The 16,957-nt window shown below is 35.3% G+C and overlaps 1 protein-coding gene across 1 annotated transcript in view; it reads right to left on the reverse strand.

The window, feature by feature from the left end:
- Window positions 1–247: 247 nt before the first annotated feature.
- The window catches only part of LOC107666208 (copine-8), a 103,907-nt gene continuing 87,197 nt past the window's right edge, over window positions 248–16,957 (reverse strand). The window contains exons 17-20 of the mRNA XM_016457420.1: window positions 5,015–5,117; window positions 4,402–4,459; window positions 3,922–3,995; window positions 248–1,568 (exon numbers count right to left, since the gene is read on the reverse strand). Of these exons, the coding sequence (XP_016312906.1) occupies window positions 1,380–1,568; window positions 3,922–3,995; window positions 4,402–4,459; window positions 5,015–5,117 (424 nt within the window). The 3' untranslated portion in view covers window positions 248–1,379. The remainder of the gene's footprint in view (window positions 1,569–3,921; window positions 3,996–4,401; window positions 4,460–5,014; window positions 5,118–16,957) is intronic.

The following is a 16,957-nucleotide window of genomic DNA, read 5'->3' on the forward strand; positions in this document are numbered from 1 at the left end:
CCTTTGCTAAAAACATACAAACAGCAGTCGTGTTTGAACTAGGTTACCAGTTGTGTTTGAACTAGTGTTCCAGTTGTTTTGAACTAATGTTCCAGTTTCTGTCTATTTTTGTCCAGTTTTGACTATTTGGGTAAGGAGAGACTTTAAATAATTATTTTCCTGATACTAGCAACACATTTCACAAAATAATTGAATGGCAAAAACATTTTTGAAAAAAAAAACAAACGAACAAACAAACAAAAAAATTTAAATTAGGCATATTCTGCATCTTAGCAGGTTTTGACACTTCACAATGAAATCCAAAAAGAAGGATTTCGTGATAAGCTTTGTGCTTTTTGACACTATCTTTGCGCAACTCTTCCAGGTAACGATTAAATATGATGGATGAATATACATGTTATTGAAAAAACATAATACAACATTACAAAATCAACAGAAAATGACAAAACATCCATACAATGTTTTAAGACACAAAATAATAATGGCATCTGTGTTTTTGACCACTGGGCTCTTATTTGAGAGCAGCTGCTCAGATTTAAATGCAATGAAGCACATTGAGTCCTATGAGGTTCTTTATACACAATGGTGCCCAACTATCTTGCTTGTGCCAGGGCAAAAAAATAAAAAAAGAGAAAGTGAGTGAGAGAAAAGAGAGAATGAGAAAAGGCCAAATAACATGAATGCTGCACAACATGCATCGCATGCCTGAGCACACTATTTCCATGCAAGAAATGTGATTTTCCGCAACAACACCATCCCCTGCCACCTGACGGGCATGGCAAAGATAACGCGCTGCAAGCATTTGCACGGAAAAGTTCATGTTAAAGATACACGCTTATAAAAGTTAGATCCAACAGTAAGAAAATCATTAACATGTAAACATTGATTGAGAGCTCAGAGAAGAAAAAAGAGGAAAAGATAAGAAATGACAGAAGAAGCCTACTTCAAAAGTTATTTACAACAGTCTGTTTGCGACTGGTGATTTCTTAGTCTATTCTTGGTCTGAGGAAGAGGAAGCTGCTCTGCTGTTCTGAGACAGGGTCATCAGCTCATTTTTGTAGCCTTTCCTTACCTTCACATAACTATCCTTCTTTTCACGGTTAACCAGAAATGCGAACTTCATTCTACAATGTGGCCATCAGAAACAAGCTATCCAGGCATTGAGAGACAGAGAGTGAAACTGAGAGACATTCTGACAGGGAATGCCTGTAATGGAAGTAAACCTGTTCTCAGAACCGTCTAACCATGTTGTCCATCTACAGCCCCCATAGTGCAAAGAGAAAGGGACAGAAAAAGCTGAGAGCTGAGGAAAACTTCATCTCACTGAGTGATTGAGAAAGCGATACTGAGATACTGCAAGGCTCGCTCCTGGGCCCATTTTAGATCTGAGTTTGCAGCGGGTGTCCTGGGGGTGTGTACGGAGGGGGAGCGGGAGACGGCTTGATTCCTCTGGTCCTCATATAGGATAGGAACTGGTCTGGGATCTCTGCAAGAACGTCTTTGGCCAAGCGGGCCATGCTTAGGATGTGATTCCCAGTGCGATCAATGTAGTCTCTGAATGGAACAAACTGCAAAAGAAAAAAAAGGTACAACTAAGATGAAACTAAATTATATTAAAATCAAAATGTCATATTTATTTTCATATATTCACAGATTGTTATTTTGTTTTCTGTGCAGCATTTATTTATTTATAAAAAGAATGAGAAATATGGCTCTTCATCTTTTGTTCAAAATTCTCAGCATACAGTTCAGGGTTGGAACAACATGGATGTGAGTAAATTATTATTTTTGTGTGAATCTTTTTAATCTTTTAAGAAAAAGACAAGAATAACTTGACAGCAACCTGCTCTTAACCTGAATGACAATTCTAAACAACAAACTAGATTTTAGTTTTTCAAGTTTTAAAATATCAGCCCAGTCTCACAACATTATTACATAGGTTTGAGTGATTGCTGTTAAGAATGTTCAAATGTAATGTACTTACAACAATATAGTAGTAGGTAAGTTAATGGTATTTAATATAACAAAGTCACATATTGTAATATTAACATAGTTTCAAAATTAAAAATACTCATATACTGTATGTAATATATCGCACATCAGCATGCTAACATTTTGTAATCCAACACACACATTAGCAGTAAAGAAACAAATATGATACAAAAAGTATGTAATAACACATATATGAAAGTTGTGATTTTGTAGAAATCGAACAAATTTGAGGTATGTTACAAAATACAATTTAGCTTCCATGTAAAGTAGATTTTATGGTATAAACACACTCTTTATGTTGACTTTCATTAGGTGAAAATAAACTGAAGCAGGTCTCACATTAATCTGCATTTCTGTGAGAATTTGCAAAGCTGAAAAGAGCAATTAGCCTAAAATTAGGGCACAGCCATCAAATGCTCAGCATGCCAATCAACTCAAACGCCTTTGAGACTGAGAGCCAAATTATCCTAAGAGATATGACTGCTTCTGAGAGCACTACACAGCCGTTTAATTATGAAAAGCTGGGCTTTTAAGTACATGTTGGCCGCTGGGAAGCCAGATCCACTGGAATCTGTGTGTGATGGCATAGCTAATTGGACAAGCCTCCCTAGCCACCTATGATAGCTGATCATGCACACTGCCTGTTAACATGCTTCCTAACAAGCGTGGGGCGACCCACACATAATGATGACTACCTCGCAAAGAACTATAAGAAGAGAAGAAGGAGAACAGAAAGCATTAAGAAATGACATCTATGATCGTAATGGGTGATAATGAACATACTTAGCATGGTTTTATAAACTGGAAATTCACCAACCTATATGGTGTATGTGTTTAGACCTGGACAAGTTTCAAAGCAAAATTTTAGCATTTGCATTTTAGCATATCTTGAGGCTCGTTCACACAAAAAAAATGATAACTACATTAGCATCCACACCAACACACAGTAATGTTCTGTGTTTATTATAATAATCTAAATAAACTGTTATGCATTGTTTCAATTCATTTCAGTAATATACACTACCATTTAAAAGTCTGGGGTTAGCATGATTTCTTTCAAATCAAATTTATATTTTATTCAGCAAGTATGCTTGGTATGCATTAAATTGAGCAAAATTTTCAGTACATTTATAATGTTACAAAACATTCCTATTTCCAATAAATGCTGTTCTTTTGAACACTCTGTTTATCAGAGAATCCTGAGAAAAAAGTATTACATTTCCACAAAAATATTAAGCAGCACAACTGTTTTCAATGTTGATTTCTTAAGGATCATGTGACACTGAAATAATGATTGCTGAAAATTAAGCTTTGCCATCACAGGAAAAAAATACATTTTAAAATATATTCTAATAATAATAATAATAATAAAACTGTTATTTTAAATTGTAAAGAAATGCGGCTTTTGTGAGCATGAGAGACTTGCAAAAACATAAAAAATCTTACAGACTCTAAACTTCTGCACGGTAGTGTAGTTCATAAACAAAATAAAATTCCAGGTCGGTTAATTTAATAACTTTTTATGTATATCATGTGTTTTACTGCACTATACTGCTGTAATGCATTCTATTGCACAAGTATTTATAAGAACAAACAAGCTGATTAAGAGGTATAATGGATTAAGAATACCATTGTATATGCAATGCATTACATATACCGACTGCACAGAAAGTGTTAACAGGAAGAGCAATGCTTGTTAAATTACATGAATACTGTCACACATTTTTGTAGCTTGATTCTGTACATATGTTTCTGAAAAGTTCTGGTAATTAGTGTGTTTTTAAAACAAGTGGTAAGAAAGTAAATTACTGCGCATTTACTATTGATCATATAACTTGCAAGATTTTCCAACCTCTATAATTGTCCTGTTTGTGATGTCTCTGTATTAGTGATGAAAGATAAATACTTTAGCTGCATGTGTTATTATACCTGTACGATGTCTCTCTCAGCGTATCTGCCCCTCGATGAGATTCTGACTTCATCACCATCCAACTCGATCATGGCTAAGGACACACACAACAGATAAGAAACACGCATGACCAGAGATATGGAAACATGAGTAAGCTGCGCATTTGAGTGCCTGCAACTGAGTGTGTTTTGAGTATTTTAGTCTTGTTTCATTATTCCTAAACCCATCTGCATTACTGTCAGTGCAACAAGGAAATGGTTGTCACATTACATGCTCATTTACTCTGCAGTAGTACACAATCCTTTTATCCGCTCAAGCTCAAGACCTGAGTATCTCGATAAAACACATGTGGGGGGATGTGCTGTATACATAAAATGGCAAATGTAAAATGGGTTTATTAGAAAAATGAGGATAAATAGAAAATATAAGCAATATGACACCTATAAGAGCAGAATGAATGCCTAAATTAATGAGTGAATGAATTAATGACATTTACTTACCATCAAACTCAGCTGGTCCAACTCCAACAATAATAATTGACATGGGAAGAGAGGCAGCCTGGAAAGAAAGAAAGAAAGAAAGAAAGAATTTAAGAGTTTAATTAGGAGACAATTCCTTTAGGTTTTTATAATGTCATTGAATAACCTTTTTCTGATGTCATAGGAAACCTTTTTAAGTTTTAAGTTCGGTCTATATTGTGAAAATGCAAAGACACACTACAAAGTTGACTAATGACTATTGAGTTAATATATTTTACAGATGGTTCAATGCTATCTCACGATAAAATTTGAAAGGATTTTACGAGGTGGTTAATTCGTACGAATTTGTACGACCTCACTCGTACGATTTTGTAAGATTTGTCTAGACTGATGGGTAGGTTTAGGGGCGGGGTTAGGGGTAGGTCATTCATAAGAATTCATACAAATTGGGGAACTCATAAAATATGCACAATTTAGCAAAAATCGTACGAATTCGTACGAGTGAGGTTGTACAAATTCATACGAATCAGTCACCTCGTAAAATATGTACAAATTGCTGTGAGATCGGGTTGGATGGTTATAGAGCTAAAGACAACATGAGCATTTAATGTAGTTTAGTAGACTGGACACCTACATTGACAATAGACTCCTTTGTCTGGGCCATATCTGATATCACTCCATCCGTGATGATGAGGAGGATGAAGTACTGTGATCCGTCCTTTACTGAGGCAGCGTATCTGCACGAGAGAGCACATTGTTACATTCATTAAACATCTCATTACTGCAGGATATACAGCCAAAGCCTCTGGATTGTGATATAATTTTCTTTGTTACTACACTGCAGTCTGGATTCCTAATTATTTTCATCAGCTTATGAGGTAAATAAAATACTCGGAGGCATTAATAACTTTGGAGACACAAGCAAATATATTCTGCACAGTTAATTCATCTGTGGGTGTAACAAACCATTCCTCCAATACAAATGAAGCCAATTAACAGTGTTATTAAATGCACAAAATATGCAGTAATATGTGGGCAAAACTATTTTTACGTGATCTGTCTGTGTAGTTAATGTGTAGTTCTGGTCAACTTTAGAAATGTGAAATTTTTCTAATGAATGCACTGTAAAATGTATTTATTTATTTATTAAAACAAAGATAATTGGAGGACTTTTGGTGGTAAACTGAAGCGCATGGCCGCATAATTGCACACTCCCATTCGGTCGGAGATTATTCCCCAATTTAAATATAAGTATGATTTATTTTTTCATTCAATCAATGATGGAAGGGGAAAAATACAGGAAAGGCAAGGGAAAGCAGTCCGGGAAAGCAGAGAAGAGTGATAAAATAACGACTGAGGGCGTCATGGCCGAGGAACAAGGAGAGAGTAATGGCGCGCATGGACAGAACGCAAAATTAACAGCGATGGATATGGAAGATAACATCGCCGCCATCCGCACAGATATAAAGATGATGGCCACGAAGATGAAGTCTGAACTGAGTAACTTTCAAGACAGAATCAGAGACGACTTGAAAAGGGAGCTAGCGGACATTCGAGATGAAATTCACCAGAAGTTAAACGAGGTTGCAACCGATCTAAAAACTACAACTGACAGAGTGAGTGAGGCCGAGGCTCGGATAGCCGATGTTGAAGAGTGGTCCGTGGATTTTCGAGAGGCATTGGGTCAGTCACTGCAAGCTCAGGAAAGTTTGCAGTCAAAGCTAACGGATTTGGAAGCACGATCAAGACGTAACAATGTTCACATTTACGGCATCCCAGAGGGAACTGAGGGAAACAGTATTCTTCAATTCATTGAGAACTTTTTTAGAAAAGAGCTGGAATCCCTTGCTGATGTTGACCTTGGAATACAACGATGCCACAGAGCGCTCGGTCCCAAACCGCCCAGAGAGGCGCAACCCAGATTGGTGATTGTGTACTTTCAGCAGTTTAAAATTAAAGAGATGGTTCTGCATTCTGCGTGGAAGAAAAAGGAGATCTACCACAGCGACAGGAGAATCTACTTCGATCATGACTATCCTGCAGAAACGCTAGCAAAAAGGAAGGCGTATGCGCAGATCAGGAGGGTTCTCCGAGAAAAAGGAATACGGTTTCAAACACCGCCGCCAGCGAAACTGCGAGTCTTTTTTGACAGTGGTCCGATTACCTATGGAAACGCAGCGGAAGCAGTAGAGGACCTGAAGAAGAGGGGATTGTCGATTGACTGGGAGAAAACAGCAGAAGTTGAGGTTGCTGAAAAAGCACGGAAGGCCTCCTGGCAGCGATCAACGAGCACGGCAAATCGGCAGACCCGCCAGGAATGGATTAAGGAGAAGCTACGGAGTTTTCACCGGCCAAGATAGATTTAGAGGTAACGTTAAAGGAATTGGGAGATAACAGACTGCTAAGTGACTTTGTATTATAAGAGTAAAGAATCGAGTAAGCAAGGTAGTAGTCTGGTTATGGACATCAATGATTTAATGACATTTGCACCAAGGGACAATGTTGAATGCCCTCAATGTGTGGGAGTAACATTAAAGACTAGGCTACCTGTGGACTATTAAGTCGACTTTAACTTTCCTATTAAGACTGTTATTCTTTATTAATATCCCCCTTCATATTGAATGTAGCAAATGATGAGTCTTTACTTCTGTTGGAGTTTAAATAAACGATTTAACTGAATAGAGTTATCCTTAGCCTTCAATAAGAATATAGCTGACCGACAAATACGGGCAATACATTTGTTTTTGGTATTTCTAAGTGCATAAAGTACATCCTTGAGGGTACTATAGGTTGCACTGAAGGGGGGCTCTGGTGGTTAGCTAGACTATTCCTCCCACATTACAAAGTGTTTATTACTTCAAAAATGGAAGTCTACTTTTGTTTTTTGGTTTGTTTGTTTTTTTTTTTTGTTCTGTGATGTTCTGATTTTGTTCTACAGTTCGAATATAGTTCAGGTTTGGTCACCAATAACATGTGGTTTACAAACAGTGTTTTGTTGTGGTTTAAATGCAATGTCAGGAATATAGGGTGATTACCCTTAATGTAAATGGTCTACACAACCCAATTAAGAGAAGCAAGGCTATTGCAAAGATGAAAAAGGAAAAGTTGCATATCATATTTTGGCAAGAAACTCATTTCAACAGTGCAGAACATGAAAAATTAAAAAAACTAGGGTTTAAGAAGGTATTTTATTCATCCTATAAGAAAGGGAAAAGAAGAGGGGTAGCAATACTAATTGCTAATAGTGTGAACTTTCGAGTGGTTTCTGAATTCACTGATAGAGAGGGCCGTTATGTTTTAGTTAAGGGATTTCTAGATCAGAAAGAAGTTACACTAGTTAATGTGTATATAGCCCCTGAGCAGGACAATTCCTGTATTAGAGAAATTTTTCAGTTAATTGCCTCGGAAGCCTCTGGGGTTCTAATATGCAGAGGAGACTGGAATACCCAAATACAGCCTAAACTCGATTCCTCTAATGCACTGAAGAGGTTAACCTCTAGAGCCAGGATAACTAAAAAACTTTTGATGGAGATGGGACTGGTTGATGTGTGGAGGGATTTCCATCCAACTGACAAACAATGCACATTCTACTCGGCAAGTCAAAATGTTCATTCAAGGATTGATTACTTTTTTATTAGTAACTAAGATAGACACAGAATTATAGATTGCAAGATAGGAGTCAGAGATATCTCTGATCACTCAGCTGTCTACTTGACTCTACATTTAGATAATAAAAAGAAGGATATGTTGTGGCGACTTAATACAAGTATTTTGAATGATAGTACATGTAAGGAATACGTACAGAAAGAACTGGCAGATTATATGGATAACAACAATAATGGAGAAGTATCGCCAAGTGTCCTGTGGGATGCCCTAAAATCAGTGATCAGGGGAAAGCTCATAGCTCTCACATCTTATAGAAAAAAAGGAAAGATGTAAAAGGCTGCTTGATTTGCAAGAAAATCTGAACATTTTAGAGAGAGAACATGTTGAGAAGAAGAAATCGTATATATATTAAATCAAATAAACAATGTTAAAAAGGAAATAACTAAATTATATGAGGAAGAATTAGAGAAAAAAGCTAAATTCGTTAGACAGAGATATTATGAAAATGGTCCTAAGGCTCTGAAGTTGTTGGCATGGAGGCTAAGGAAGCAACAGGCTGAGAGTACAATATATGAAATTAAGGATCCCAAAACCAAAAAAATTTGCCATAAGCAAGGAGATATTCACAATATTTTTGAAAATTATTATAAAAATCTATAAGGAACCAAATACAACCAGCTCACTGGAAATAAATTCATTTTTAGAATCACTTGACTTACCTTCCATAGGCGAAGTACAAAATAAAACCCTAATGGCAGAGATCACAAAGGAAGAAATAGGGAAAGCAATTTCTAGATTAAAGGTTAATAAAGCACCGGGAACAGATGGCTTTCCAACCGAGTGGTATAAGGCTTTTAAAGATCAATTAGTCCCTATACTTTTTGATTGTTTTAACTATACACTTAAAGGTGGTGGCAATAATTTTGGTTATTCCTAAAGAGGGTAAAGACAAAAAGGAGTGTAGTGCATTTAGGCCAATTTCTGTACTAAATATGGATTATAAATTATATGCATCAATATTAGCTAAAAGACTGGAAGATATAATACCAGAATTAGTAGATTCAGACCAGACAGGATTTGTATGTGACAGACAGACGCAGGATAATATTAGGCGGGTGCTGTATGTAATTGATCACGTCACTAAAGAAAACATCAGAGCAGTAGTAATTAGTTTAGACGCCGAAAAGGCATTTGACTCGGTTCGCTGGGAGTATTTGGCATTGAGAAGATTTGGTTTTAAAGATGAGTTCATTAGATGCATTAAAACTTTGTATTCATCACCGAAGGCTAGAATAAGGATTAATGGGCATCTCACTCAGAGCATTAATCTGGAAAGAGGCTGCCGCCAAGGCTGCCCTCTCAGCCCTGCCCTTTTTGCGTTATTCATTGAGCCCATTGCACAGTCAGTTAGAGACGAACAGGAGATAAAAGGAATTAGGGTTAGAGGTTTAGAACAAAAGATTTGTCTGTACGCAGACGACGTACTCTTGTTTGTTGCAGCACCAGAGGTTAGTATTCCTAGGTTGATGTACATGTTAAAACAATTCTGAACTTACTCAGGATATAAATTAAATGTTAAAAAAACACAAATCTTAAGCTATAACTACACCCCTCAGAATGACATGCGGAGTAGGTTTAAATTTAATTGGAACTCATCAAGTATTAAGTACTTGGGGATTATAATAACAAAGGATATTTCTAAATTATTTGACAGTAATTATGGTCCTACAAGTAAGAACATTAAATCAGATATAGATAGGTGGTCCCAACTGCCCTTAGAGATGCATAACAGGATAGATACAGTAAAAATGAACGTGCTTCCCCGACTTCTATACCTTTTCCAATCCTTACCAGTTGAAGTTCCATTAAAACAATTTACTGAATGGGATAAGTGGACTTCAAGATTCATATGGGGGGGGTAAGAGACCAAGAATTCAATTTAAAACACTGCAGCTATCTAAAGAGAAAGGGGGTAGATCACTACCATGTTTTTCAGACTATTTCAAAGCTGCCCAGCTAAGATCTTTAGCATGCTGTTGTAATCCAGAATATATAGCAAAGTGGAAGGATTTGGAGATCTCTCAGCTTGCTATACCACTGCAATCAGTACTTGGTAGCAAAATCTTATATGGACAGTATTCTAAAAGTTTAAATCAGTGGACTAAAGTTCCTCTCAGAATCTGGTTTAAAGAATGCAAATCAACATTACTTGTAAGACAATCTAAACTACTAAAATGGGTTGCTTTCGACCCTGACTTTAAACCAGCAAGGGCTGATGGGAGGTTTCAGCTCTGGTATAGGCTTGGCATCACCTCTTTTAGTTCAATTTCATCAAAGGGAGAATTAGATAGCTTTCAGGAAAATCTTAAGTTATAACTACACCCCTCAGAATGACATGCCGAGTAGGTTTAAATTTAATTGGAACTCATCAAGTATTAAGTACTTGGGGATTATAATAACAAAGGATATTTCTAAATTATTTGACAGTAATTATGGTCCTACAAGTAAGAACATTAAATCAGATATAGATAGGTGGTCCCAACTGCCCTTAGAGATGCATAACAGGATAGATACAGTAAAAATGAACATGCTTCCCCGACTTCTATACCTTTTCCAATCCTTACCAGTTGAAGTTCCATTAAAACAATTTACTGAATGGGATAAGTGGACTTCAAGATTCATATGGGGGGGTAAGAGACCAAGAATTCAATTTAAAACACTGCAGCTATCTAAAGAGAAAGGGGGTAGACCACTACCATGTTTTTCAGACTATTTCAAAGCTGCCCAGCTAAGATCTTTAGCATGCTGTTGTAATACAGAATATATTGCAAAGTGGAAGGATTTGGAGATCTCTCAGCTTGCTATACCACTGCAATCAGTACTTGGTAGCAAAATCTTATATGAACAGTACTCTAAAAGTTTAAATCAGTGGACTAAAGTTCCCCTCAGAGTCTGGTTTAAAGAATGCAAATCAACATTACTTGTAAGACAATCTATACTAAAATGGGTTGCTTTCGACCCTGACTTTAAACCAGCAAGGGCTGATGGGAGGTTTCAGCTCTGGTATAGGTTTGGCATCACCTCTTTTAGTTCAATTTCGTCAAAGGGAGAATTAGATGGCTTTCAGGAGATTTCTGATACATATGGTCTGGAAAAACTAGATTTTTTTCAGGTACTTACAAGTTAGGACTTATTTTAATAAAGAGATAAGATACACGGAGAAGCATGATACCAATTTAATTGATCTGTTCATTGATATGTATAAAAATAAAGACAATAGGAAACTTGTCTCAAAACTATATCTAGCTATTCAGTCCATTAAGAAACATTCAACAAATAAGGTTAGATTAAAATGGGAGAAAGAAACCGGTCTAAGCATCTCAGGGGAAGACTGGCTGAATATCTGTTCTGTACAGGCTACTTCTACCAGCTCGGGTATGTGGAGAGAATTCTGCTGGCGAAATATTATTAGATACTTTGCAACCCCCAAGTTAAAATCTATTCAGATTGGCGAGAATGGAAGTGGTCTGTGTTGGAGGAAATGTGGGGAACAGTTGGCAGATCATTTTCATGTATTCTGGAGTTGCCCAGCCATTCAGTCATATTGGCGGGAGGTAATACAAGTAATACATATAATTTTCGGTGAGGGAATTGATTGTTCTTTTTCTACAATTTATCTGGGCAATTTAGCAGCTTATTTGATGAAGAAAGATAAATACCTTTTAAAGATATTATTAGCAGCCAGTAAGAAAGCTGTAACAAGAAAGCGGCTACAATTAGAACCTCCAACAAAGACTGAATGGCTGGACATTGTGAACAGTGTCCAAAACATGGAGAGGATGACGTTCGCATTAAACTTAAGAATGGATAAATACTTACAGTATTGGGAAAAATGGATTGTGTTTATGACTCTATGACACGGCTATTGTCTGCTGTATCATTTGAGATATACTTCCATCAATATGTTTATGTAAGAATGTATAGGTGACCAAATGACTGTTCTGTTGTTTAGATGTGATTATATGTTGTTGTTTTTTCTAAAAGATCAAAAATAAAAAGAAAGTTACAAAAAAAAAACAAAGATAATTGGAGCAATTATATGAAAAATTTAGTAGCAATTACTGAGTGAAAACTGATTCAAATTTTTTTCAGTGTGGAAATTCAGAACTATTTTATGTTTCAGCAATTTGATGATGCGTTTGTATTTTTTTGTACGTTCTGCTTAGGTTTTTTTTTAGTCTTTTTGTTTGTTTTTTTTTCTCTTAAAAGTTGGGGTTTCATATGAAATAAATCATACAAATTCATACATTTTCACTACCAGTTCACCAAAAAGTTAAAATACATACAGTATGTTTTCTCATGAAAGAGTTATAATTGTAAATCTGTATACAAATGAATTCCAGATGGGCTCTACATACATAACGTTATTAATGAGATGACCGATTGCTTTGGTTTTAAGGGTTTTGAGATTTTCAATATCATTTACTGATTTACTGATGCTATTGTTTCAGTCTTTATAAATCACAAAGATCAAACTGAACAAAATGTGTCATAAATAAATAAACAAATACTAATTTCCTTTTTTATGAATTATATAAAACATAACTTTGGCAGTCACACACATAACCTTTACGCATTTAATATAAATAAAGATTAGGTTCCTTTTGGTCTTATTTTTAGATCTGGATGCATCATGGATTTATCAGTCTCTTTTTCCCACACACTGTACTGAAGGGTGTAGTTGTTCAGAGTACTGATACTTGACACCCTTTACTAGCCTCCTTCAACTCTCTGTGATTTGTGCTTCAAGCTGATTTGTGGTGAAATATCCACTACAGACCTCTGTGTGAGAAGAAAGGATGAAATAGTCTCGGCGTATGTTTACAGGCCTCTGCTTTCTCAGATCAGCTTCGGTGGATTAAAGCTTTGAAAACGTGATGTTCCATTGAGGATTTAGAAGATGCTGTACACAGTAATGTTCAAAATATTTCTTCACTTGTCACTGAAAATGTGTGAATTTAAAAATCCACTTGCGGACACACTGGTATTTTGTGAACTGGGCAACTATGGCACATTCAAAACACATATGTACCGAGCTTTATAGTCCTAAAAACTACATGTTTTTAGTCTTTTAATTGTTGAGTTTTATATTTTTCGCTTTCCCCAGTTACAAAAATGTGCACAGTAGAAAATCCAGGCAAACAGCACATTAGCTTTGAAAGAGCAATATAAAAAGCAGTTTATTATTAAACTGTGTGGGTGCGACCTACAGCAAATACACAGAGAGATTAGAGCGGTGCAGTGTGACAGATCTGTCGTCAGTGCTGAGGAGTGGACAGTGTGTGTGCGTGTGGAACAGAGGGGTGATAATGACTTGATGGTCTGTCCTTTACTTCCCATCCTCAGAAAATCCACGAAATGGACGTATAATTAGATGTGTCCGTCCACTGACTGACACATCGATTAAACACGAGATTTGTGAGCATAGAAGTCTGAAGTGCAATAACAAAACATAATGAGTTTTAGAAACATGTTCAACTGTAAAAACAACTGTCATATGTTGGAATAAACAAGAGCCAATTCATTAATATCATAACACCTGTAGAAACGTGTTGAGGCTTTCTTAGCAGAACATAGGGAAATACCAGGTAACATGCACACATTAATTTGTTCAAGAACTGATTCAGTTACTAAATATCTGAAGCGCAACAGGGATTGTTAACGTTTTTAAGCAGCCTTGTTTTTGGAAACATTTTTCCCTTATTTTTTTAAATACTAATTATGTTGCTGAACCATTTTTTTTATGGAGAGTTTAGACATAAATTAGTCAATTAATTATTATTATTTTTGGTTTTTACAATTATTGTGACTTTAGTTTGTTTTCAATTGCATTTGTCAATAAACAAATTAAATCAAATTTGGTGACACTTTAGTATAGGGAACAATTCTCACTATTAACTAGTTGCTTATTAGCATGCCTATTTTTAACATATTGGCTCTTTATTAGTTTTTTGTTATAAAGCACATATGTATACTGCATAACCATATTCTACATCCATAATCCTACCCAATACCTAAACTTAACAAGCACTTGCTCTGCTATTTCCTCAAACACTTTGAATAGGAATATGACGTCATTTTGGTTTAGAATCGAAGTACTACATGTCTGCCATCTAGTGGTAGGGAATACAAATGAGATATTACACCATATTAGGATATACAGCCTATTTTATTAAGTATGACGTCTTGTCGCAATTTTGCAAATAATAAGCAGCAAATTAGGAGTTTATTGAGTCAAAAGATGTAGTTAATGGTTTGTTAGTAGTGATAATTGGACCTTAAAATATAGTGTGACCTTAAATTTAAATTAAACAAAATGGAAAAGTAATGCAAATTATTAGAAAACATTTTTGATAATATCTCCTGATGAGTAAAACAACAACAACAACAACAACAATTTTACGTTCATTTTTTTACATAGATTTAGATGTGTAATTATCTATTTTGTTAATACTCTCAAATCAATAAAATATCAATATCCAGAACACCAAGAGTCTATTAACAACATCAATAGTTTCTAAATGTCTCTGAGCTTGTAAGAGTATAGGTCTATCATTAGTATTATCTGTCTATTCTGACCTTCAAATTATTTTACATTTTAATATAAGATTTTGTCAAGCCAACATAAAGTGTCTTACAACCGTTTCAATCTAGTTAATGAAGATTAGATTCTATCCTAACTCGGCTATTAATTCTGTGATCGTAATCTTCCTAATATTGATTTCATTTTTAGAAAGGTCTGTATCCATGATGAAAGTGGAGTGGTCAGTCAGAGAATCCACGTGTCCCAAGAAAATAGTTACTGTGTATGACAAAGGTCAAAATAAATGAAGAAAAGTGTTGTGGGAAATAAAAAGACAATACCAGACATCCTTTCCGAGTGGATTAGATTTCTCAGAGGACCTCAGAGTTAGCCGAAAAGTAGTAATTTTCTTTTGGCTACACTGGTTGTGCTTTGTGTTTTTGACTCACTAAAAAGAACTGGTGGCATTTGAGTTAAAGGGGTCATATGATGCTTTTTTAAAGATCATTATTTACTACACTGGACACTCTCCATGTGTGGGCAGTATGCGAGGACAGCTTATAGAAAGACATGTTTTCTTGTCATTATTTCATGGTACATTCTTTTTTTGTCATCACACTGAAGTGCACTGCTGAAAAGTGGTAAAGTTAACTATACTGGGATAATTCTGGTGTGGAAGATGGGGTGGCAACACTTTTTCTTAGGGTGGTAGTTGTTGCCACCCCATGCCACCACAGTAGATCAGTCCCTGAGATGCACTCCATAAGTTGATGATGTATGCATACCACTAGAAATCACTCCTGGAACTACACTTTATACATATTTCTATGAAGTTATGGATTTTAATGTGATTGTCACGGAGCTGCTGCTGTGTAAGAATGAGGAGACGAAGGAGATCCAGAACCATGGAAGTCTTTAATTAACCAAACTAACAGGGAACACACACATAGCGCACGGAGTAGACGTTTAACACTAGATGCTGGACAAAGGAAAACACAGGGCATAAATACAACAAACTAAACGAGGAAGCTTACAAGAAACACCTGGAACGAATAAACATAATTAACATGAGGGAGAAACTAGGTCAAAGGGAGAACATGGAGTACGTGGGGGAGGAAAACAAACACAAAACAGTCCATGGGGGCGACAGTGATCTTATTAATTATTATGTTTTATACAAAAGAGATATATACACTCAGGTTCTCACAGCCCCACAAGCTGTTAAAAGTGTCCTCAAGATATTTTATTCTGAGTTCTAATAGTGTAAAATAGTAAGTACAGTATCATTAAACAGTACAGAGCTTTTGTTCACATTCTGATTGTACAGTAAGTAAATGTATTAATATTTCTAAAATTATTGTTTATTCCACTTCTCTGTTCAGTTTTTGCTAATTTGTACGGCGCACATTTATTGATTTCCAAATTCTTTTGAATTTATTTTTGAATACAACCCTGTTTCAATTCCCTAAATTTTACAATTTACTCTATTTTTCAATTTAAATTGGTAAGAACCACATGAGCTTATATTTATTAGGAACAGCTTTGATTTAGTGCAGAAGTTTTCCAACTGGATTCTGGGTGGAAAAGTATCAAAAAAAATATTACAACGAATAAAAATATAAAAAGTGAAAAAAGTGATCAACTGCAATTTTGACCTTAAAGATATTTTTTTTTTTTACACAATTTAACTCTTACCTGATTGAAATTAACATTGTTGGTACAACAATGCATTTAGTTTGATTCAGTAATGCTAAATATACATTTCTTAAACATTAAATTAAATTTAATTTAAATAAAACCAGTTAATTTACATGTTACCATTTTTAGGTTATAATTTTTTTCCCGTTTTGATTAAATTAAGTAAATTAAATCAACTGAATTACTGTTTGAATTTCTGAATATACTGAATATGTTATATACATATATATATATATATATATATATATATATGAATTTGATTAAAAAAAATTAAAGATTTTGTGTAATTATTTAAAAATATAAAAATTCAATACATTTTAATATAATATAATTGAAAATAATGCAACATTTACTTTTGGCCCATGGCCTTGAATCAAGTTACATTTTTGGCCCCTCGTAAGAAATATTTTGGCCAATGTCTTGCAACATACATTAAATTGTGAAGAATTTTCTTTAAACATGAGAACACATACTGTGTGAACACCCTAAGTATGTCTGATATGAACCTAAAACCAGCAAATTATTAAGGACTACCTCAAGACCACTTGGTTGACAATTCATTCAGACAACTGACAGACTAGTACAGCTGATTTTTTTAAAAAACAATTAGATTTTACCACCCCTACACCAAATTAACTAACCGTTAGGTGTTTTGACAAACAATATCCCAGTTGCTCTTCATGGCCACTC

The sequence above is a fragment of the Sinocyclocheilus anshuiensis genome, unplaced genomic scaffold, assembly GCF_001515605.1.
Source record: "Sinocyclocheilus anshuiensis isolate Anshui unplaced genomic scaffold, SAMN03320099.WGS_v1.1 scaffold1016, whole genome shotgun sequence".
NCBI classification, from domain to species: Eukaryota; Metazoa; Chordata; class Actinopteri; order Cypriniformes; family Cyprinidae; genus Sinocyclocheilus; species Sinocyclocheilus anshuiensis.